The 23,939-nt window shown below is 41.6% G+C and overlaps 1 protein-coding gene across 1 annotated transcript; it reads left to right on the forward strand.

The window, feature by feature from the left end:
* The first annotated feature begins 593 nt into the window (after window positions 1-593).
* RRP1B (ribosomal RNA processing 1B) lies at window positions 594-21,144 on the forward strand. Its single transcript, XM_027878517.1, has 16 exons — window positions 594-769; window positions 5,564-5,646; window positions 6,133-6,190; window positions 7,083-7,168; window positions 8,199-8,260; window positions 10,773-10,902; window positions 11,521-11,585; window positions 12,091-12,254; window positions 12,426-12,517; window positions 13,347-13,444; window positions 13,935-13,954; window positions 14,385-14,510; window positions 15,309-16,045; window positions 18,765-18,911; window positions 19,653-19,719; window positions 20,834-21,144. Exons 1-16 carry the CDS (start codon window positions 637-639, stop codon window positions 21,022-21,024), a joined length of 2,259 nt encoding a protein of 752 aa, XP_027734318.1. The 5' UTR covers window positions 594-636; the 3' UTR covers window positions 21,025-21,144.
* The last annotated feature ends 2,795 nt before the right edge of the window (window positions 21,145-23,939 follow it).

The raw sequence follows: 23,939 nt of genomic DNA on the forward strand, positions 1-23,939 counted from the left end.
CTGGAGCGCAAACCTGATGAGGAGCCGCTGAGGGAGCTGGGTGTGCTTAACCTGGAGAAGAGGAGGCTCAGGGGGGACCGTATGGCTCCCCACAACTACCTGAGAGGAGGTTGTAGCCAGGTGGGGGTTGGTCTCTTCTCCCAGGCAACCAGCGACAGGATGAGAGGACACAGCCTTAAGCTGGGCTAGGGAAAGCTCAGTTTGGACACTAGGAAGAATTTTTTCACAGAGAAGGTGATTAAACATTGGAATGCGCAGCCCAGGGAGGTGCTGGAGTCCCCGTCCTTGGAGACGTTCAAGAAACGCCTGCACGTGGCTCTCCCGTGCCACGGTCTGGCTGACAAGGTGCTTGATCAGTCACACGTCGGACCCCATGACCTCAGAGCTCTTTTCCAACCTAAATGATCCCGTGGGGGCTCCTCCCGTGTCGCCGCCCCGCTGAGCTCCCGAACCTTCCGTGGCGCTCCCGGGAGCGTTCCCGGCGCCCATCCCGGCGCCCATCCCGGCGCTCCGCCTTCCCCGCGGTGACGGCAGAGCGCGGTGCCCGTGACGGCATCAGGCGGAGCCCGGGGGGCCGCGGGCAGGACGGGCTGGGCCGGGGCAGCCACGGGACGGGGACAGGGGCTCTGGCCGGCCATGGCTCCCGCCGCCGTGCAGCCGCCAGAGGTGCAGTTCGCGCAGCGCTTGGCCGCCAACGAGAAGCGCATCCGGGACCGCGCCCTCAAAAAGCTGCGGGGCTACATCGGGGTGCGGACCCAGCGCCTCGCCGGTACGGCCCGGGGGATGAGGGGGGGACCGCGGCAAGGAGCGGGATGAGGATCTGGAACCGGGACAAGGATCTGGGACCGGGACAGGGGTCTGGGACCGGCCCCGGTGCCGGACGGGATGGGGAGGGAACCACGTGTGTGCGGAGAGCCGGGACCCGCCTCCTGTGGGTTCTTTTCGTTGCTCTTCCTTCCTTTATTTATTTATTTATTTATTTATTTATTTATTTATTTATTTGATTTTTCCTCTTTTTTTTTTTTTTTTTTTATTTATTTTATTTTACGCGTTTATCTCATCAGAGGAAGTATTCGCCACGCTGCTGCCCCCAGGCTCCCTCCAGCTTCCCTTAGAGAAGCGAAAAGACTCGCGTTTCCTCTCCTCCCCTAAAGTGTCTCCGGGCACTGGAGAGGCTGGAGGGGCTCGGGGAAGATCCCCTTTCACCGCGGGATGGTCTTGCTGGCAGCATTAACATTCCCGGGACGGGAGCGGGGTGGCTCCTGTGCTCCCGTTCGCAGAAACAGGATGGAAATGCATTGAGCTGATCCAGGCTGGAAACAGCCCTGTAAATGCGTCATAAAGTTTTATTTTCAGTTATTTCTGTGAGGTGGTGGCTGCCTGCTTCCATGAATCATGTTCAGGAGCGTTGGAGGGAATTGAGGAAAGCTCAGGAGTGTTTCAGCACTTGTATAATTGCTGTTGATTCTGTATTAACCGTCTGGGTTACTCGTTAGCTCCACATACCCAAAACTTTTTTTCCCAAGTGTTTCCAAAAATCCTATTTGTAGCGTTGTACTGGCACCTTAGAACCTAGTGGTGTCCCTGGAGACACTTTAGACAGTTTGAGTCTGGCAGTGCCAGTCTGAAGCTGCCTACACCTGAAAAGTGCCTCCTGTGCACTCTTTCCATATGGATGCAGGTTATTCCTATAACCTTGTATTATATTATCTATCTATAAAAGGATATATAACATAGGTAATATATAACATATAAATAAATAATTACAATTTTTCTATATAAAATATATATTTATAAGCTATTCTATGCATTATTTAATTATATATCATATTAAAATTATATATTATTACATAGTATGTCTATATTGTGTATTGGCGTATATTATACATATATTATTGATAGAAGTCTATATTTTATCTCTTATATTTTTATATGTTATATTTTTATATTTTTTATTTATACATTTTATAAGCTTGTGAGGTCAGTCATAGCACTATGTGAATTCATGGATCCAGCTCAGTAAACCTTCCTGGTGGAGTGATCAGGAGCACAGTGCAGACATGCCCAAGGGATCTTGGGCGTCTCCAGTGTTTCTGGACTGCTTTTTCCAGCACACTGTGGTGTAAGCTGGACACAGTGATGAGGGAAAGCTGGTCATGAGCATTTTCAGAGCACTGGGTCTGACCTCATAAAGTTTCCTGCAGCATTTGGGAAACTGTTGCAGAGGTTTATGCATCCACACCCCTCTGGCTTTGGGGAATTAGCTTAGACCTGACCCCGTGAGCTAAACTGCACCTGGAATGCTGGTTGGAGATGAGTCAATTCCTTGAAGAGACACTGAGGAATAGGTGTTGTTTCTTCCCTGCGCGAATAGTATTTGACCCATTAGCCATGTTTACAGAGGGAAGAACGCATAAAACAACCTTACAGGGTCAGGCCAGGGAGCCAAACAGCCCGTTGTCCCATTTCTGGCAGTTATCAAAGACCTAGGGATAGCCTGAGGACTAGTACAAGCAAAGGTACATCATATACCTCCCAAGTACTTTCTGACCCTCTTGCTGTTTTTAGCTCTGGAGGTTTCCTAGGCCGTTCATGGCTTCTCTGTGTTCAGCAGTGCTCTGTGCATCCCATTGCAAAGTGCAGATTCCTTTGAGTTTGTGGAAGCAGCCACGAGACAGACAGGAGAGCCCTGACTGAGGGAAGAGGTTGCAGGTGCAGCTACTGCCTTAAGACATTATGAAACCACCACTGGGGGAACTGCTCAGCTGGGATGTGAACGTTTTGCGTGTTAAAATCAGCACACCGTGACATGCAAATGAGTTGGAAACAAGGGGGACTTATTTCCAGAGCTCTTAGATTTACTTGCTGTTAAGTACTATTCAAGCTGATAGCATTGAAGTAAAGGTTTGCTTCTTTGGGCTTGGAGGGAAAGCATGTTCAGGAGAAAGTTTTTTTTAAAATTAATTTACTAATTAGCAGCCTTATATTCATCCAGTGTTCTGAGAGGGTGAGACTCACAGCCCAGGTAAGATGCCCTGACTTGAGGAGTTGAGGACATGCTGGGTTTTGAAGGAAGTGCTGGAGTTCACCTGATGTTCACCTCAGTCAGATGTTTCATAGGCAGGACTGCTCAGAGTGGTCTGTGCTGGGGAAGCTTCTTCAGAGAGCCAGAGCTCTTAATTTCCAGCGAGAAATTAAACTCTGTGGAATTCGTAGAGCTACTGAAGTCATCATGTGTGCAGGTGAGCTTGGATGAGCACCTTATTCCTTGGAAGGGATCCTTTTTGTCGGGTTTTTTTTTTTTTTCTTGTTAGCTGCCTTGAAGGAGAAGAGCATGCTGTACCGTGCCAGGAAAAATAGGAGGGTGTGTTTATAAAAGAATTGATGAAGGAATAGTAAAGGGGGAATAACTTAGTAAAAGAGGAAAGATTCCTGGGTGGTTTTCTGTCTGACAGTGCTGCATTTACTTGGGCCCAGATCTAGAAAGGATTTATGTAATTTCCACTGAAGCGTGACTATGTGGATCTCCTCCTTGGAGACTACCTAGAATAGGAAAAATTGCAACAATTTTAATGGTAGCAATATCAAAGCAAAGTTCCAAACAGAAATGCTGACAAAGCTTGCATTAAAGTATCAATGAGAGTAAAATTACTAATCCAAGCCCGCACACTGGGGGACAGAGTTACAATTCAAGCCCTAAAGCCAAAATATTTCTCAAGATAGCTTTAAGGTAAAGAAGTCCTTCAGTTTTGTGCGCTGTGGTTGCTAATACAATACATCCAGGTTCTAAAATAACCTTGCTTGAATGATTATTGTTTTCCAGCTGTGGCTGGGGATGGCACACAAAGTTGAAAAACAGAAAACACGATCTCGAAACTACTTTTCGAGCGAGGAGGATAAGAAGCTTGATCTGAAACTTTTTGTCTAGAATCCTGTGTCAAATGGACACAGGACTGCCCAGGACACTTTAAAAAGCCCTTTATGTATGAAAAGCAACCCCATGGAAAATCTGTTTTCTTCACCAGAAGGTTTGTCCAGCCCTGGCACAGCTGCCCAGGGCAGTGGTGGAGTCCCCCTCCCTGAGGGGATTTAAAAGACAGTGTAGATGTGGCACTGAGGGACATCTTGGTGGTGATCTTGGTAAGTGCTGTGTTAATGGTTGGACTTGATGACCTTAGAGGGCTTTTCCAACCTAAATGATTGTCTGATTCAATTCTGTGAACTCCTGAGCCATCTCCACAGGCAGCAAATGACTGTCCCATGTCCCTGTAGGGTTAATCTGCGTGTGAGATTCAGCCTGCTTCTTACTGATAGGTATACAACATATAATTCTGTTAAGAAATGTTATTAATTTTAATATTTCAATGCATATTAAATCAGTGAACCAAATTGCTTCATATTTACTCTTAACATTAGTGTCAAATCTAAGTTAAATTTATAATTAATGCTTAGCATTACTGAACATGTTTCTTCCTCCATAGCATTTTGCATATTTCCCTCACTCAGCTCTGCTTCCTTTCCTTTTAACCAAGCCCAACTGCAGACAATTCAACTATTGTGTTCGTAGGTTTTTTTTTCGTTTAAGTGATGCATGTGTTGGTCCAAGGAGGAGGTGCCCAGTTTAGATCTAGCACTGGGTCTCGGGCTTTTTGATTGGGAGCCCCCTGAAAGTTTGTCAAAAGTGATCTTTTTGGAGCAGATCTGAGCTCACTGAAGATGATTGCCTTTCTAAAGTGATTTTCTTGCAATTACTTGGGAGTACTTAGTAGGTCATAGTTTGAAAATAGCCGTAGTAGGTCATTGTAGCTGCCTTGTACCAATATACTGTTATAATTTTACCTCCCAGGAATATAGTTGATGTCATGAAAGATCCAGTTTTTGAGCAGCTCTTACTGAGAGTAGAATTTTATTTTCCATGTGATAATTTCCTTCTTTGATATGTGAATTTGACTAGAATTTTTTATACTGTCAGTAGTGAAAATATTTCTTGCTAAATATTTTTGTTAAAATTCAGGTGTTACTATATCTCAAGACTAACTCTATTGGAAGTATTTTGATTGTAGTTGCTGAGCATTTTTGATTTACATTTCATACAGAAATAAATGTGTTGATTGCTAGAAGTTTATTCTATCAAAACAAGCCTGTAGTAAGGAATAAAACTGTTGGTAAAGTGGTAATTTACATTAAAAAAACCCAAACAAACAAAAAAGCCGTATCAATTATGTTTGAGGATCTGCACATCACCTCTCTGGCAAAAATAGTTGTGATGCCCTCATTAAAAATGTCTTTTAGACTCGCTGCTAAAAATATTCTAGAGATATATCAGAATTATCTTGGTATTTATCTCATCTGTGATTTCTTTGCAGTCTTTTTCACTTTGGTACCAGGTGGAATCACTGATCTATGCCAAGTTGCCTTCCAGTCAGTGTGTTCACAGTAGCAACCAACATTTACCCAAGAGATGCAACAAAACCAGAGAAGAAAGCGGGGAACTGCATGAATATATTTTTGTGAAAATGTGGAGCTTTTTTTTTTTCATTTAATTCCTTCTTCTGCACTGTAGGTGGCTTCAGCCAGGAAGAACTGCTGAAAATATGGAAAGGCCTGTTCTATTGTATGTGGATGCAGGATAAACCGCTGCTACAGGTATAGTAACTGTTTTTATATTTTCTTTTGTGTCTGGTTTTGGAGTACCAGCTCTCAGTAACCTCATTTAACCAGTTTTCCAATCGCTTGTCTGTCTGAACATTTTTCTCACATGTAGCACAGACAGCTCCACTGTCTTTACCTATCTGAAAAGAGTTCCCCTGAAGTTTTATATCATTTGTTAATTCAAGTACACAGGATTTTCCTCCTCCTCATCTAATTTTGTCTGCTGTCAGAAAGATAATTTGTGCAGCGATCTGGTGAAATGAACAGGTTCTGATGCCCCCCAAATGTCTCTTCCAGCTGACCCAGTGGAAGGATAACTGTAGTACTAAAGCAGCTGTTGAGAGAATATTTTTCATCTTGAGAGATGTTTCATGAAATCTTTACTTCTTGCTTTTTCTGGTTGTCTCTTTAGCGAGGAGGCCAAGCTCTGGAGGCCAAGCTCTGAAACGTGCTACACTAACTATATTTATTTACTTTTAGGAGGAACTTGCAGCAAATATCTCACAGCTTATCCACGTGTTTCAAAACACAGAGGCTCGTAAGTACTATTTGAGCATTTAATGCTTTACTGAGGTGCTTTAATTTCTGGTGATTTTTAGGCCACTATCACAGTGCCAGAATAGAGTCAGACAGATAGGGATGCTCTCTGGTTTTTTCCTTTCCCTTTTTGTCCAGCTGGTGTGTGTGATTGCATTAAGGGAAGCACGAAATACCCTTTGTTTGTGGCTGCTGCAGAGGGAGTTGTATCTCCAGTGTGATAAAGGGGAGACTTTGCCGGATGGGCAGCAAAACAAACTTCTTCCTTTGCTTCTCCATTCTGCACAGACTGTTCTGTGTATTTACTGCTCAAAACCATTCTTGTTTCATGACTGTTAAGCCCCTAATAATTCAAAATGCACTTGAAATAGAGTGCTCGGTCAGTGCTAAAACTTGCATGGGTAGAAAAAGGTGCAGAACGGATATTTTGCTCTCACTTGTTTGTTGTCATGAAAGATCCAGTTTTTGAGCAACTCTCCCTGAGAGTAGAATTTTATTTTCCATGTAATACTTTCCTTCTGTGATGTCAGAATTTGGCTAGAATTTTTATGCTGTCAGTAGTGAAAATATTATTTGCTGAATATATTTGTTAAAACTCGGGTGTTCCTACAACTCAAGGCTAACTGTATTGGAAGTATTTTCGTTACGGTTGCTGAGGGGTTTTGATTTAGTTTCATACAGAAATAAATGTGTTGATTGCTAGAAGTATTCTATCAAAATAAGTCCCTAGTAAGGCACAAAACTATTGGTAAAGTGGGAATTTACTTTAAAAAAAAACCAAAAACTGCATCCCTTTGTCACATTGAAGGGATTTCCTGAGGTTCTTTCAGGTTAGCAAGATTAACCTGTTGTGCCAGACCTGCAGGTGTTTTTTTTCCCTCACTCTCTCCCAGGACACCTGTTCCTCCAGACGTTTTGGCAAACGATGAGCCGTGAATGGAGCGGGATAGACAACCTGCGCCTCGACAAGTACTACATGGTAATAACTCACCTGAAATATCAACCTGTACTTAAATTTAATACATTTTTCTCCTAGAATAAATGTGCTGGAAGGCAACTTTCCCTGCATGTGCGTTTATATATTTTGTAAGACAAGACAAGGGACCATCTTCCTGACCCACTGCAAGAGATACTTGTTTTAAAGTCTTTCACTCACCACTGCAAATCTAAAAGGCATCGCAGTTTATATAAGTTTATACAAGTTTATACAAGTGCTTTCTTATCTGCCTTTATAACATTTTCCTCATAGTGTTTATGTTCCATATACAAATCAATCTCAAAGGACACTGTACCAACATAATTATTCAGATCAGACTGTTTAAAGACTTCTTTATGGCTCTGTGTAAAGTAATTGTAACTAGAGCTCCAATTTTCTACCATTAAAGTATCCGCTGTAGTACATTCAGCTGTCTGAATTCATTCTATAGGAAACAGTATATTAAAACAAGCAGTAAAATCAGTGAAAGAAGAAACTTAAAAGACATGCTTTTGTAAGGAACAGAATCCCATTAATCCTTGTCTTTGGAAAAAAGTTAATTGCAGCACATTCACTGCTGATTTTTGTTTCACAGTGTTAGCAGATACCAGTTATTTCAGTAAGTGAAGTGTTTTGAGCAAGCTGAATGAAGCTATTTTACATATGACTGTCTCTTACTGCAAGTTTGAAGTTAAATTATTATTGTTGTCATCTGTCCCATGTTTCTTCAGCTGAAGCTTAGATTTGGCAGCAGTTATGGAGAAATCAGGGTGATGGAGCAAGAGGAAGCTGATAGTGGGAATGGTCATGGATGTTTCTGTGCTTAGTATATGAAAATAGTTTGTTGTCTTTTGAGCTTCACAGCATCCTTCTGTTTCTTTATATGATAGAGGAGTCTGTCAGAATGTTCACGAGGCAGCTTCCACCCTGTGCTACAAAGAGGTTTACTGAGAAGTCTGTTCATATTTCAGTGGCAGTGACCCCTTTGCCTGTTTTCACGAACAACATGTATAACAAACTTTGTGCTTTGCAGCTGATGCGTCTGATTTTGAGGCAGTCCTTTGAGGTGCTGAAAAGAAATGAATGGGATGAAAGGTAAGGAGATTCCTGAATGGAGTTGCATCATAAAGAAGTCACCTAGTTTACATTTTATCCAATATATTTTCATTTAATAGATCCTTTGTTTCCATAGGTGGCACTGTTATGGAGTCTTAACATTAAGGGTTGTTTGTTCTTCAGATCACTTATGAAGTTTAGAAACAGAGTCAGGTGCTATACTTTTTCAAGTTAAATACAGTATTTAATGTATTTCATTTTCTGACTTAGACAGAAGAACTATCAATGCAATATCGTCTGCAGAGAGATTTGACAGGGAACCATAAAATATGGAAAAGGAATTTGTTTGTTTGTTTATGTTGTTTTTCTGATTGGTTGGTTTTTTTTATTTTATTTTATTTTTATTTTACTGTGTTTAATCATAGTGAGTTCTCCTTTGATAAGGCAGAACTCCTTAACTGTAAACTATCTTCCTTTTCATTCTATACATCAGTGATTTGGGTTGTATTATACTCTGTCAAAAGGCAAATAATTGCAGTCACTTGCCCTGTCTAGAGCTCTTGTGCCACTTCTAAGCTTTTTGTCATTAAACTGATGGAGAGATTTACGTATTTTAATTGAAAGGGCTTGATAACCACCTGTTAAGGTTATCTTTTCCCTCTCTTGCCTTCTGAAATGTGGAATGCATCCAGGCATGTTTTTGTGGAAGCACAAAGGAATGCAGAGCTGAAGTCCACCACGTCCCTCCTGTTCCACCTTAGTTTTGCACTGGGTAAATGCCCACAGGTTTGAAGAGATGAAAATGTTCCTTGACAGGAGCAGAAGGTGTGGGAGGGGGGGTTGATGCAGCCAAAGCTTTTCTTCCCCACACACATTTCCATGGCAGAGACAAGATCACCCAAACTGATCTCTGACAAGGTTTCTTATGGCTTTGGGTTCCATTTTTCCAGTGCCACTGGAAGGATTTCCTGAAGGCTCTTCAGCACCAGTGGAGGCAGTGTGGGAGGAGAATTTCATGATTCCTTTCTTTGCAGAGTGAGGGAGCTCAAGAACTGCCTTTCCCTCCTAAGTGGAGCCTGGAAGCTGCCTGGCATGTCCTTCATTTCTCTTTTCTTTTAAAATGCTTTTGAAAGAAGGTGTACTAAACTAAAATAATCTTTATGGTTTTGAATGCTCTGAATTCTCTTTGGGACTGGAAATGTTTGTTCTGGGTAAAATTGTAGGAAGGGCCAAAGAACACCAGGGGAGAAAGCTTGGAATATAAATAGCTTCACTTTCCTGAAAGATAGCAATGATAGGCCTTGGGAAAAAAAGGAAAAAAAAATAAAACACAAAAGAAAAGGAAAAAAGTCCCAACTGCTGCTCAGCTGCAGCAGTGAGAGCATGTCTCTGAGCAATGTCACTCCAGCAGTATTTGTTAGTACCCCAGAAGTGAATAACTGAGCCACAGAGCTACTTGTGGACTTCTCAGTCAGTTCTGGCTTGAACAATTGGAATGGTGATTTTTTTTATGCCTAGTTTAGCTCTCAATCTGTTCTTCAGTGTGGTTGTTTTGCTGTAAGGGACAGTGAATACCATGATTTAACGGAAGCAAATTCTGCACAGCTGAAATGAGTTTGAGAAGGTTCAGTATTAAATTTAATCCTTGGGCATTGACCAAAATGGAAATTGTCTCATGGGCTTCTCTTCCTTTCCTATCATCAGGTCTAACTATAAAAGAAGATTACTGGCATCTCTGGCTATGTAGAAGTAGTCCTGTATCTAGAAATTGGGTCTCATTTGTGCCTCTGTAGGTAGATTCTAGAAAAAAGGAAAATGGAGTACCTTGAATTTTACTGCACTGACTGCAGCATCCTTCCCCTCACAGACCCAAGTGAATGAATGTTATTTCCTTCTTTCTTTTATTCACTTCCCTCTATTTACTGCCATTGGCACCTGCAGTCTAAACAAGTTATGTTCTATCACATTCTCTTCCCTTTCTTTCCAGATACCCTTTCTCTTCCCTTGTCTATGTTCACTCCAACTTCCCACCTACAGCTTTCTCTTATTCATCATTAACAAGGGCAATTTTAATCATTCACAATAATGCCAGACCCAGCTTTAACAGTGGCAGAGAGTTCCATCTTCAAATGGAAGGGTACAAGGTGCTGCCCATGGAGGATGGATTCATGTAACAGCTGCTCAAATGGTAGAATTCCTCCTCCTATCCATCAATAGCATGGCATAATAAACTTCAGCCCAAATTGAGGTGTGGATTCTAAAACAGTGATTTTCATTGTAGCAAACTGTGCTGAGTGGATTGTCTGATGCTGCAAAGTCACCTAGATCGTAAGGAGTTCTGATCATAGTTGGATCTTTTTAAAGTTTGCTTTAAGATGTGAAATTTGATCTCTGGATTTATTTTTCATGAGTGTTGGATATCCATACAGAACTGTAAAGAACTAGTAAAGCTGTGGATGACTAGAGTTTGTTTTCAAGGCAAATAAAGCATGAGCAATTGAATATGAATTTCTTCTAATTTTTTCCTCTTTTCTTTTTTTTTTTTTTTTAGTCTGGTTGAACCATTGCTGCAGCTGCTAATGAAAGAAGTTATGGACCCAGACAGCAATTCTCCCAGTGGGATAAAGTTACATTTCATTGATATCTATCTGGATGAATTGGCGAAAGTTGGTGCAAAGGAGGTTAGAAAATACCTTGTCATTTTCTTCCTGTTTATGTTAACCGTAGCATGAAACATTTTAGAAGAAATGTCATTTTTAGATTATGTATTTTTTAACAGTTTTAATTGTAACCTAGCCACGTGGAGTAACCATGAAGAAAGTGCTATGCTGCTCCAAACTGAGGTTGGAAATAGCAACAGAAAAGTTAGACCAGTCTCATTTGTTTATTTCAACAGAAGGGACTTAGTGTCTTTTCCTTTGTGTGAACATGTTTTTCAGTCTTTGCTTTTGCAAAAACTGACATCAAGCCTGCTCAGTTACCTTCCCTTGTCTCTGGCCTCTGATCCTTCTCCTTCCAATGGGCAAAGCTGTTAGCAATTTTGCTTTTGTATTCCTTGCAGTATTGCAGGCAATCCTGCCCGCAGCTTTTGTGCTTCTGGATTGTGGGGTGTGAGAGGAAAGGCCTCTGCAACAGAGAAGTGCCTGTAACAAAAATCCTTAAATACTCCTCTCAGTTGGAATTAGTATGCTGAGAGACTTTGTTAAAGAAGATCACCCAAACACCAAATATTCCAGGAATTTGAGTGTACACATACAATATTTACTGTACTCACTGCTTTTTTCTTTCTGATCATACAGCTCACAGCAGACCAGAATCTCAAGTTCATTGAACCGTTCTGCAGACTTGCTGCCAAATCAAAGGAGTAAGTTTAATGAGAAGACAAATATTTTTTAAAAATTAAGAAAATCTGAATTTGCCACTCCACGTGGTAATAAATGGATTGAAGAAGTGTCTTAACCTCAGAATGCAGAGAAAGGAAGGGTATTTTACCAGTAGTGTGCACAGTCCTTTGAAAATAACTTGTGTTTATCAAAGCTATAGGTAATCATGGGTTTATAAGGACTATTACCAACCTCTGTTGGTTAATATATCTAGTTATTTTATTTTTTTAACATTTACAGAGCAGCTGAGCTGGTTGTCTTTGTTGCAATGTATAAGCAGTGAAATTTAAGAGAGGGACACCAGCAGGACACTGGATTGAAGGACTTCTGTTTAGGGAGTAACTTGTCCAGTTCCCTCATCTGAAGAGCTAGATGTTCTTCTACTTCTTTCTCTGTGTCCCTCAGATTTCCACTTTATTTAGTGTGAGGGGGGAGGGTGTTTACACTTCTGCCTTTCAGCTCTGCCCCTGCTCTCTCCTCGCACAGCCGGTGTTTGCTGCACGCTGTAGCCACCGGAATCTTTGAGCTGATTGTGGATCAGTCCCCCTTCGCCATCGAGGACCTGATGAGAGAACTGGGTAGCAACAGTGATGAGGAGGATGTTTCTGAAGACGACAAACAGGAAAAAGAGGAGGTGCCTAAAACCAAAGGTAAGGAGGAAGAGGTTCTAAATCGCCCTGGTAAGATTTTCTCGAAAATACATTTCTGCTCTGTTCGGGGTGTTGTAAGGATAATTGTGTTTTCCTGTCTTCCCTCCTTGCAGTTTTGGATTTACTATCTCCAACAAGTATTAATACTCAGTCTTTTTTCTGTCATAGCAGACAGACGTTTTTCAAGAAAATCAGCACAGAGCTCTGAAAAAACAGAGGATATTGATGAAAATACTGATTATGGGATCGGGACTGTTCTTCAGGTTTGTGGCTTCTTTGCTCTGTTATTGATATTTCTCCTCTCTTTTCTTTTTTTCCTATCCCTTTCAAAAGGTACAAAAGTAAAAGGCATTAATGGATAACTATTACAAAAATTTAGTTTCTTTCTGATTTAATGTAAGGTGATCTTAAGTGTAATGTGTATCCTTTGAGTTGTAGTAAAATAAATCCAAGTGTAAATTCTAAATTCTTCTTTCCTCTCTCCCCTGCCTTCCGTTTTCTACCTCTCCCTTCCTGTTTCACGAGTTAAAAAATATGTCCTAAAAGCCAGGTCACTGTGGGTGGTGAAGAAATCATCTTAAGTTTCACTGACAATAAAGGCAAAAGTAAGGGATGGTGGGATACATAGGAGCGAGAGTAGTATGCTACAATTTGGGTTTTCTAAACCCAGTGCAGTGAAGTGTGTTTTTGACAGATCCACCCATCAAACAGATGCACTTCGTGTTTCTGTGGCTTTCAAGCAAGAATTAGGACGTGACACACTTTAAATCCGATATTTAGCTAAATATTTATGGGAGTTTTGAAGTAGGTTGAGCAAGAAATAAGGTTAAGAACATTTGAGACAGTGATACAGAGTTCAGCTGTTCTGTTAATGAAGCAACAATCTGGAAAAGTCAGTATATGTGTGTGAATGGGGCATAAACTTCAACAGAGAAAAGTATTTTGGGTTTAAAGGAAGTGGCTGTTTAAAGATATATATCTTTACCATCTGTCTACTGAGTTCAATACTTGAAGTACTGGCAACATGAGTTGCATTGGATCATCTTGCATGAACAAACTCAAAAACGCTGTGTGGTACTCTCCTTCTGACAGTTCGATTACAAGTCTGTTGCTGACAAACTCTTCGAGTTGGCGAGCAAGAAAAACACACCTTCCCTGAACAGGAAGCGTCTGTACAAGCTGGTCAAAAAGTGAGTCCCGTGGAAACACACCTTGCATGTGCCACCCTGCCCTAAACAACTGTCCCTTTGCTCTCTGCCCACCCTCAGTTGTCCCAGTGACAACTGTCACGAGAGCAGGTCACAGTCCTGGATGATGTGCACGAGCTGCCTGTGCTGCTGTTCCTCGCTGATGCAGCTGCGGCCAGCTGAGGTTTTGTCTGCCTCGGGTGGGTTTGTGCTGCAGGATGTGACGTCAGGTTGTGTGTGTTGCAAGGTACAGGTGTAGAAGTGTTAAATCGCTGTTTTCTCGGTGCTTTCGTTGGTTTGGTTTGAGTTTAGGGATTTCTGAGGCAGGTCTCTTGCAGAGTGGGCTCTTTGTAACTTCCTGTGCAAAATACGTGGTTCCTGTTTTGACAAAACCATAGTAAGTACAGTGATAGTGTTCTGCTACTCTTATTTTTGGTGCTTAACCAGTAATACTGTTTTGTTTTTTCTTTTCTCCCTCCATCCCCACCTCCAGGTTCCAGGACTTAGCAGAAGGTAAGGGCAGACACAGTAATTAAACACCACACAGAGACAGTAATTTCCTTCCATTAAAGGATATTCAATGTTCCCATACAATGTGTATTGGAAATACTTTATTCTTTTTTTTTAAAATATGTATTTCAAGAATATTATTTTAGGGGTTTGTGGTTTTTTTAAAACTCTTTAAGATGCATTACATGTTTTTGGTGAGATGGCCAAATTCCCTTCACAATTTAAGCAACCTGTGCTTTGTCCTTAAATGAAAGATGATTATTTTTACTTAAACAAATAGGAATCAGTCAAGTGATTTTTTCCTTCAGATTGAGTGGGGAAAAAGGAGTTGTTTTTTTCTTTCTGTGGGAGTTCTGCTGTGTATGAACAGCATAAAATAATAATAATAGAAATAAAACTATTAGTTTCCTGATACCTTATCCTTCCTCAACAGGAATCTTCCCCCAAGATATTCCTGAAGATGTTTCTCCGGATGAAGACGATGACGAATTTGACAGGCGAAGGCGAAAGAAAAAAGCTGTCAAGCCTTGGGAGAAAAACGAGTTGGACAAAATAAAAGGTAAGGCAAGATCAACGTTTGGAAGAGAGACAATCTGCAGTGACTTGAGCAGTTTGGCAAAGTGTCAGATACGAGCTGTTCTGAAGAGGGCAACACTGTTGTTCAGGATGTGCTGATTTGTATCCTGTTGCCACGAAGGTTAAATGTGAAATGAAGTTCTCTTCGTAAGTGATGGGAATTCTCTGACCAGTTCTGAGTCAAGCATCACCCCAAAAATTTCTATCAAAAGCAGAACTGGAAGCAGGTGTTTGCATTGCCCCTTTGAGCAGTTGCATTTGGTATGGGAAAACAGAAACATGTCAGTCTTAGAACAAGATGACTGTTAGAATAGAAGAATTTGGGGGTGTTTCTTGAAAGGTGAAGAGAGTTACTGAGAACAAGGTGCAAGTGTCTGTAGCATCATGGCTTATGTTGATGTGACACGTGCCCAGCCCTGCCCAAAAATATCCAACCAAACTATCGAACCCCTGAGTTGCCCTTCTGATGGGCTTAACAGGTGGGTAATAACAACTCTTTCTAGAAATACTGCTGTAAAAAATTGGGTTTTCACAGGGAATGGTTGAGAAGTTAGTTGTGGCAAGGCAGGATTGGCAAAATACTAATTAGGACAGATGTCAGTGGACTGCAGTGTCCTGGCTAGTGGAACAGTAAAACTGTTGTGCAGGCTGATAGCAGGAAAATGGTACACCTGTTTCAAAAGAAAAGGAAAGGAACAAAAATAGGATAGAATTAACTTGTTGTAAGCAACTTGGTGTTTCACATCTGTGTTATATGGTATTCTTTTTGTGATGGATTTAGAGGATAAGGAAGAGCCCTCAAGTGTGAAGATGCCATCAGTTCCCCAGAAGAAGAGGAAAAAAAGGAAGAAGAGGGACAGCCCAAAGGCTGATCCTGGAACAGCTGATGGAAATTGTGAGGAGGGAATAGCTGAAACATCTGGATCTAATGTTTCTAGCCAGGAAAAGGTGCCAGAAAATATCAAAGAGAAGAAGAAAAAGAAATTGTTACTAAATGAGGCCAATGAGACCACAAATGTAGCAACTGACACCAGAGAAAATCCCAGTATCTCTGCACAGAACAGTCTGACCGTCCCAGAACACAGTAAGAAGAGTCAGTTGAAGAAAATGAATCCAAAAGTACAGAATGTTCCTGCAAAACCAGCGTGTCAGAATGGACCGGCTAATGCCAGTGCAGCAGAGGATGCCAGCCCGTCTGACACACCCTTAACTCCTAAGGCTGTGAAGAAGAAACAGAAAGCAGGGGCTGTCGTGGTGAATGGGGATCCCCTTCTGCAGCAAAGTGACAGGAAACCCGACAAGGAGGGATTTCTGGGGACCCTGCCAAAAAATGCAGGGTCTGAATCTGCGCCCTCTGGAAAGGTCACTTTGAAGACAAAGCTGGTTGGCTTGGAAGGGATGAAAGTCTCCAGTCACAATGCAGCAACCTTGAAAAAGAAGAGAAAAGTGAAAGAGGTGCTGAACTCTGTCGAAGCCAATGGGATTCTGGAGACTGCATGCAAGAAAAGCAGGAAGGGGGTATGTACATCTCATTCTTTCCTCTGCCTTCTTCATGAGCTGCCAGGCTCAATTTCAAATTTGGCTTTAGCTTTCTGAGTGTGGGGCTCCGTGGGCTGAATGCTGATGTCGTCATACATTGTCACCAAAAAGAGCTCAATTATCCCTAGAAATCCACAGCTGCTACAGTCTCCTGCCCTCCTGTGCAATGACACTAAAACCTGTGCCAGATACTCAGCTTGAAGGGCCCATCTAGCTGAAATTTGGGATGTTACAGGATGGGATTATCTTCTTTTTTTTTTTTTTTTTTTTGTTTGGTTTGGTTTGGTTTGGTTTTTTGGTTTGGTTTGGTTTTTTGGTTTTTTTTGTCCCTGGGTTAATTATTTTTTTGCACTGTGTCTCTGGTTGGTCTCACAGCATGTTCACAAAGGGCGTATTTTGGCCTTTTTGCAGCAGCAGCACACACTTAGATTAGTATAAACTCCTTGTGAAGCTGCCCACAGCAATTCCGGGAGTGGCTTCTCTTGCTCACTCCCTTCTCCATCTTAAACAAACTGAGAGGGCTGTCTGGGGAAAGCCTTTGGGGGAAGATGGAACAGAGAATGTGGTCCTGTGACCTTTAATGTCATCAGAGCCTGTATGATCACATTTGTGAGCAGTCCAGTTTCTTATAAAGACAGTGTTTTTTCATTAGGAAGGTCTGATTGTAGTCTGGTTCAAAGATGTATGCATTGCAGGTTGGAAATTTTTCTCCCCTGCCTCTACCTCCCACCTCTGTTTATTTCTTGGCAATAAGTAGAATAAGGTTGATTTTGCTCAGTGATTTGAGAGTCAAAAAGCACTTTTCACTGTATATTTTTGATAGTGTGGCTATGAGAGAGAATGCAGGGGTTGTCCCCTCCTCTGCCACTGAAGTTCTTTTCATCTGCTCACTTCCCATGTGCATATTCACCCTAACACTTTTAGGGGTTCAGTTACATTCTTGGAGGTCTTGCTGGCACTCTCACTTCAGTGGAAAGACGATTCCTAAAACATAAATGAGATACTGAATACAAAACAACTCTGTCTTCCTCTGGCTTAAAAGTGCACATTTGTAGCCCGTCAGCTCACCTCTGTTTGACTTAACTAATCCTACAGTTTTAAACTTTAGTAATGCAGCCTTGTAAATGAACTTGATATTAACTCCTCGGCCCTTCAAGGGAGGAAAAATGCATCTTGAAACATTGCTTAAATAGTAATAAAATAGCTTTGGCATTTCCTGGTTTTTGATGGTAAGGTACTGAGCAGGAAAAAAACAAAACATTTCTCTCTCCCCACTGCATTTCTTTCACTGCAGGGCTTCCAAAGCAGGAACCACTGGCTTTGTCTCCTGTAGCCTAAATAAATATTCCGTGTTGCATACCTTGTCTTTGTCTATGTAATTTCTAAGAAAATAGGATTATGCCACCCCCATCTATTTCTGTAAAACTTTGCTGCAGCTGCCCAGCGGGCTCCCAGGACTTGAAATAGATTCAAGATAAGTTCCTGCAAACTTCAGGGAAATGAGTTGTTGGCACAAATTAACGTAGGCACTGAGGGGAAAAGCAGCAGCACAACCCCCAGTCCAGGTGGTTGTGTGGGAGCAATGGGGATGGAGAGAAGGAGAGATATCTGGGAATCAGGAAGAGAGTGAGAGTACTGGGGTAAGAAAGAGGAGGGCAGGGTAAAGCTAAAATGCACAAATGCAGAGGAAATAAAGCTTTTGCTAATTTTGTTTTCATTGCTTGAGAAATAACATGTTGTTTTATTTCCTGGTTTTTAGTTGCGTAATCCTGGCCTTGTGCCCAGAAATGAGGGGCATGTTTTGATTCTTGATTTCAAGGGCAACACAAACCTCCAAAGAATTAGCTTCAAATCCTGAGAGGGAGGAGGAGGAGGAGGAGAAGGGGAAAAACCAGACAAGATCAGCATTATTTCACGGGTGTATCCAAATTTCAGGAAGCTAAAAGTCCTGTGATTTTTCACTTTATTTAAGCACAAGTGATTTTCAAATCAAAAGAGGCCATATCCCCTGGACATTTTCCACAGCTTGTCAGTGAACTGCTTTTGGAATTTCCCATCTGTAGGTTGATGTAAAGCATAACTGTGGACTGTAGTCCAGAGGTATCTGACTGGTCCACAGTCTGTAGACAGCATGTTAGAAAGCTCTTCCAGTACAGGTTCTAATTGCCTTCTGCTGGAGGGAGGAATTACTTTAAATGGCACAAGAGTGTGAATTTGAGGCAGCATACCAGCTGCAATACACAACAGCTGGATTTCTGACAGTGTAAAGACTTCATACTCCGCTTAATTTTTTTCTCCAAAGTCTCCATCTTAGCCCATAGGTGGGTTTGGTCATTAGTTGTGTATCTTATGCATCCAGAGGTAGCACAGAATGGTTTTTGCTTCTGCTCAGGGGGAAAAAAAAAAAATCACTTGTGTGCAGGAGAGCTGGATCAGTTGCAAGGCAGCCTCATCTCATCCACATGGAGAAAAGCTTGTTTGTTTGCACTCTGATGGGCTTGGCAAATCTATTACAAGTTCTTCCTTCTGTGCTTTGCACTGACAGTTTCCTATTTCTGTGCAGAGCTTGCCTTAAATTTCTGCTTTCAGTCATGCTAATTGCAAAATTGTGTCTTAAGAGTTAATCCTGACCATGAGCTTATGTACTAGGTGTAGTTAATTGCAGTGCTGTTGTACTGATCCTTTCCCCCCTTCACAGGAAAGCAGTGATGCTCTGTCACCGTTAAAGAAAAAGAAAGCAAAACCAGGGAGCGATTTTGTAAAATTTGAGAAAACGACTTTACCAAAGGGCGTGTTCTTCAGGAAAGCAAGAAGCACCATCTCCTCCACCAGGACACCCTTGCAGGTGAGGTGATCTCACAGAGGGATGGGTACAAGTCTCTTCCCAAGAGACCTGCCCCACCAAAGGGTGTGACCTCACTCGTGCTGTCTTTTCCACTCTGCTTTAGTCTCCTAACATGAGCAGATAAAACTGGGAATGCTGTTGCATTTCCCCGTGGACGGAGTCACACATGGCTGCAGAGTTTCAGAAAATGAGTTGTAGGCACCTCTAAAACCTCTTCTTCCTTCCCCTCTGCTTTCAAAAGTACTTTCTTGTTGAATACACACCATTCTGAATCTGCTCATTTCACAAGAAAGCAAAAGCATAAATTGACTTTCAGTCTTGCAAAGGGACTTTGAGCCTCCATTTCTTCCCATCTGTGGAGATTTTAACAGCACAGGGCTTCAAAAGACTGCCCTCTTTTCTGAGCCTTTTAACATGTAATATCTTTTCAAGCCCTCTCAGCACTTTGAGGCCCGAGTGCAGTGGGGCCACTCTATTTAATACACAAATATCTTCTTGTTTGTTGTTGAATTATGTAATGACATTAGGGAGAGTCTGTGATATCTCCACAAATGGAGTGTGTTTGCTTTTGGCTAGAAAAAGAGCGCTGTCTTAGCAGGGGTCAGTGCTAGAGGACTGTGACAGTTCCAAATCAGATGAAGGAAGCAGGCTGCTTTCCACTGGTGGGATGCAGATAAAAGAACTCACAGCATTGCCTCACAAATCTTTTTTTTTTTTTCATGTCTCCATTTTGTTTTATAGCTGAACAAGCTGCAGTCACCCAGCTGCAAAAAAGTCACATTTGGCTTGAATAAAAACATGACTGCTGGTGAGTCTGATGCATCTGTGTGTGTCCACCGTGTCTCTTGTGGCTGAGGGAGGGGGAAGCACTCACACACACCTAGAGAACACCTCTAGAACAGGATGATTCTGATCCTTTTTTGTTGCAATGATTGTATACAGTTCACAAACCCTCCTCAGGTTCCTTTTCAGAGGAGATGGGAAAGTTTAGGACATTGAGCCCAACAGCTAGACTTGAGCAATGCCAGGGTGCTGCATTGCTGACCTGCAGAAGGAGCCTCGTAGATGGAAAACTGCAGCAGAGCGATGGAGTCGCCTTCCTGAGCTGCCTGTTTGCAGGGCACCTCTGAGGGAAACACGTGGGTTTCGCAGTTTCATTGCTCACTTGTTTCCCGGGACAAAGGTGCTGATATGCTGAAAAGATCAGACTTTAACATGGTCTCCTATGTTATAAAAAGTTTCCTTTTTATCTTGGCTGCCGGTGGTTTACTGATGGTCACGAGCTGATAAATGTCATTTCCCTTCTGTTAAGCAGAATGGTTTTTTACCTGTTAAATAAATGACTTGCTCCATAGCATAGATTTGTATTCCATGTATTCATTTAGCTAATTTTTAACTCTCTGAGGTGTGCAATAAGTCACCTTTACATGGAGAACAGTGTATTTAGATATGTATCTTTATGTTAGTGCAACACAGCTGCACAAAATGATAGATAAGCGCCTCTGCTGGCAGAAGGGATGACCTTGAGACACTAGAGCAGTGCTGTTTAACAATCAGTAGAGACATTTCTTAGCCATCATCATTTTTTAAACAACGTTGTTCAAGTGTGGTGTGCTTCAGGATAGCTGGAACACTTGTGTCTCAGGAGTAGGCCCAGAGTCTCTGGTGGTCTGTGGAACCATGGGAATGGTTCACAGCCTCTCAGTGGGTTGCAGCAGACCCTGTTCTCCGAGGGACTCTGATAAAGTGATGTGCTTCACCACCATCTCTTCGTTTTCTCTGCAGCCTTAGGCTTCTGATCCTTAGTGCAATTAAGGATTCTAGGGCAGACATACAGGGCTGGGCAGTTCCACTGTTGATTGACGTGCCCAGTTATTCCAGGAGATGCATTTCTTTTAACTTGTTGGCTTGTTTTTCAACAGAATTTAAAAAGACTGACAAAAGTATATTAGTGAGCCCAGAGGGACCCTCCCGTGTGGCTTTCAATCCTGAACAGAAACCTCGTCATGGGGTGCTGAAGTCACCCACAGTTACCCCAGCGAGAGAGCCCCAGATGAAGAAACCATTTACTATGTCAGCTAAGAAGAGACCAACTGCTGTGGACTTCTTTTAAAGCGACAGATGTGGCCTACTTTTGTACAGGACATTTTGCTAAGCTAGAATGTTCTCTGGAGGTATTTTGAACTTCTTTATTTTTTTAAGTTAAATACGAATTGTATATACAAAATTCTGATTGTGACCTGGGTCATGGCTATTTTGAAACCACTTCAGCTGTATCTTGAAAAATACTTGTTTTGTGTATTTACAGAAAAGAAACAAAATCCAGTCTCTGCTCAGGTTTGGTGTGCAAAAAGTATGGTCTCTGCCCGTGTCATTCCCAAGAGACTTCTCCATTTAATTAAGGAATGTTCAGGGTTTGATTTTTTTGAGTCAGTGCAAGACAACTTGCACTTCATGCTGTTAAACTGTCTTTCATTGGGTAGGGCTTAAAAAGGAAAAAAAAGGCAATGTAGATTTTAAGCCTACTTGTGTTCATTATTTTAAAATTTTACTCTGACATTTTTTCGTGTGTCACCCTCGGCATCCTGTTAATTCTTCTGGAAATAGCGATTACCTCGTGTCTCTGTTTTAGTAGCAGCTGGACTTGGGTAGCTTCACAGGTAGCAAGCAAGCTTTCCCTGGGATGAGAAATGCCTCGCTGCTCAAGTGGTCACTGCTGCAAGTAAACCTTCACAGCTGGTTGCCTGCTGAGGTGGGGACAGCCACCCCGTTATTCTCAGTAACACAAGTGCCAAAGCTGGCTTGTGCTGTCCCACTGTAAGCTGGCTCCTTCCCTCCGCCCTAACTGAAATCGTGCTCTTGCACAGGAGAAATCTTGGATATTTCCAGGCCTTTCCCCCAGCCCCCAATTGTGGCCTTTCCTGAAGGTCTGCATCTTTGGGTGGGACGCACATCTCTCTGAAAGCTTTGATGCTTCTCAGTACAGGTAAAACTTTAAAGCCCAGGCAGCTTGGTTTTTGGTTTTGATGTAGAACCAGAAGAACTCTTGCCTGCAGCGTTTCTTGGCGTTAAGTTTTTATTATTTGGGTATTTTATTGCTACTCTGCGTGTTTTGGTTTTTTTCTTTGCTTTTCGGTAAAGAATGAGGTGCCTTTCCATGAGAGACCATTAATGTTCTCTTAGGGGGAACAGTGAGGAAGGGGAGAGCAAATGAAAATAAAAACTCTTTGGATATGATTGGAAGATTTGACTTTTGTTGTTGTTGTTGTTGGAAGTTTTGCTAATGCAGATGGGTCAAAGGCTTTGCAGCAGATCTCTACATTAGAGCTCAGCTTGAAGGCACAACCTGGTGCCAGAGCAAAGTTGTTCCTGAAGTTTCCCACTTGTTACTTCTGGGATTCTGTAAGAGAGAGGGTGAACCTGCTTCATTCCCTTGTCTTATGGTAACTGGATTATCAGTTAAATAAACTGATAAATGTTTATTTAGCTCCTTCAGCCAGCAGAATTACATTTTGTGTCATATTTGCTTATTTCAGGGCTTTTTTTTTTACCAGTCCTTGTTATTGACTGTCCTCTGCCAGATGACTCCTCTTGATTGAAACTGTTCTTTTGTAGCTTATCTAGAATTGCTTCAAAATACTGGTGTGCTTGCAGATTGCTGGTTGGTCTCAGCTGCTCAATTCTCATCCGTCCCAGTTCTTGCACTAAGTTTGCAACAGTCCATGGTTTGTGGTACTGCCAGAAAGTCACTTTGCTCTTGTCTTTTCTCATTTACAGTGAAGGACTAAATTTCATTTGGTTTTGGGTTTGGTTTAGGCTGTATTTGTTTGACTGATCAATAAAGAACTCTGGAGAATACACTGATAAAATTAATGATACTTGTTTGAGCAAGTATTGCTCCTTTATATTTTAAAAAAATTCTCATTGTATATTAGCATAATGGATTTTTTTTTTTTCTTTTTTTTTTTAAACGAGGTGATGGTAAGTAGGGTGTAACAGCCTGTTCAATATGTTGTACTGTTATTTTGTACTGTGGGTGAAAAGTCTGTTGTGGAATATGCATAAAAAGCATTTGTATGTGCATGGTTGCTGATGCCTTAGGTTGAAGATGCCACATTCCTCCAAGGATACCAAGGCAAACAATCAGTCAGTGGATCCGGTGTGCACAGAAAAATCCAGGATCAGGACACACTGGGGTTTGGTTTGGGTTTGGTTTGGTTTTAATACATATAACTTATTATGGAAATGTATTTGAATGGTTGTCTGGATCCTTTTCTGCTGATGGTGGATCCATTGAACCCGTTGGTTGTACAAATATTTTGTTGCCCATGGTGTTAAAAGGAGAGGCCAGAAATGGCAGCCAGATTTTGATCTATAATTTTAGTGATGTGATTGTGATTGCTCGTTGGGATTCATCCATAATCCATCTGTGCCATGAATCTGGTGGAATGGAATGTTTTGTAAATATTACATATACAGTGTGTATTGTCTTCAGTAGTGTCCGGAATTTCACTCAGGACAACTTTACCAACAAAACTCACTGTCAATGCAGTTTAGTCAGCATTGGTTGGGTTAAGTGGAATACAAATTACCCAAAATATTTGGATAGTGAAAATTCCAATAAACACTGAAGACAAAAACAAATGAGAAAGAAATGTAACATCTGGGATATCCACTGCACAGACACAATGGCACTGTAAGGAGAGGTGTATTGATAGGAAAAAAGAAAGGAAAACCTCATCTGATCTGTTTGATGTTGCTTAATAGCTTTTTTTCAGTGTTATCCCATCTTTCCAGCTGCCAGCTATGCTCTGAGTCAAAACTAATGTGACATAACTTTTAAAGGACAGTATTTTGTAATGATTGTCTCTACATTTTTGTTAAGAATCTGATCAACTTCCTCAAGCTCTTTAATAGTTGATAATTCTTTATAGCTTCAAGAGAACTCAAAAGCACAAAATGAATTCAGCAAGGCAAAAAGTTGAAGTTGTATTTAAATTATTGGATATGCAAGGTCTTTTATAGTCT

The sequence above is a fragment of the Empidonax traillii genome, unplaced genomic scaffold, assembly GCF_003031625.1.
Source record: "Empidonax traillii isolate 1590-97213 ecotype Southwest subspecies unplaced genomic scaffold, ASM303162v1 scaffold1:size7828297, whole genome shotgun sequence".
NCBI classification, from domain to species: domain Eukaryota; kingdom Metazoa; phylum Chordata; class Aves; order Passeriformes; family Tyrannidae; genus Empidonax; species Empidonax traillii.

Coding starts and splice junctions, on each gene's coding strand:
- RRP1B (XM_027878517.1), top strand. CDS start 637: ATGGCTCCCGCCGCCGTGCAGCCGCCAGAGGTGCAGTTCGCGCAGCGC. Junction 6,191..7,082: donor GTTTCAAAACACAGAGGCTC/GTAAGTACTATT, acceptor ACTCTCTCCCAG/GACACCTGTTCCTCCAGACG. Junction 10,903..11,520: donor CGAAAGTTGGTGCAAAGGAG/GTTAGAAAATAC, acceptor CTGATCATACAG/CTCACAGCAGACCAGAATCT.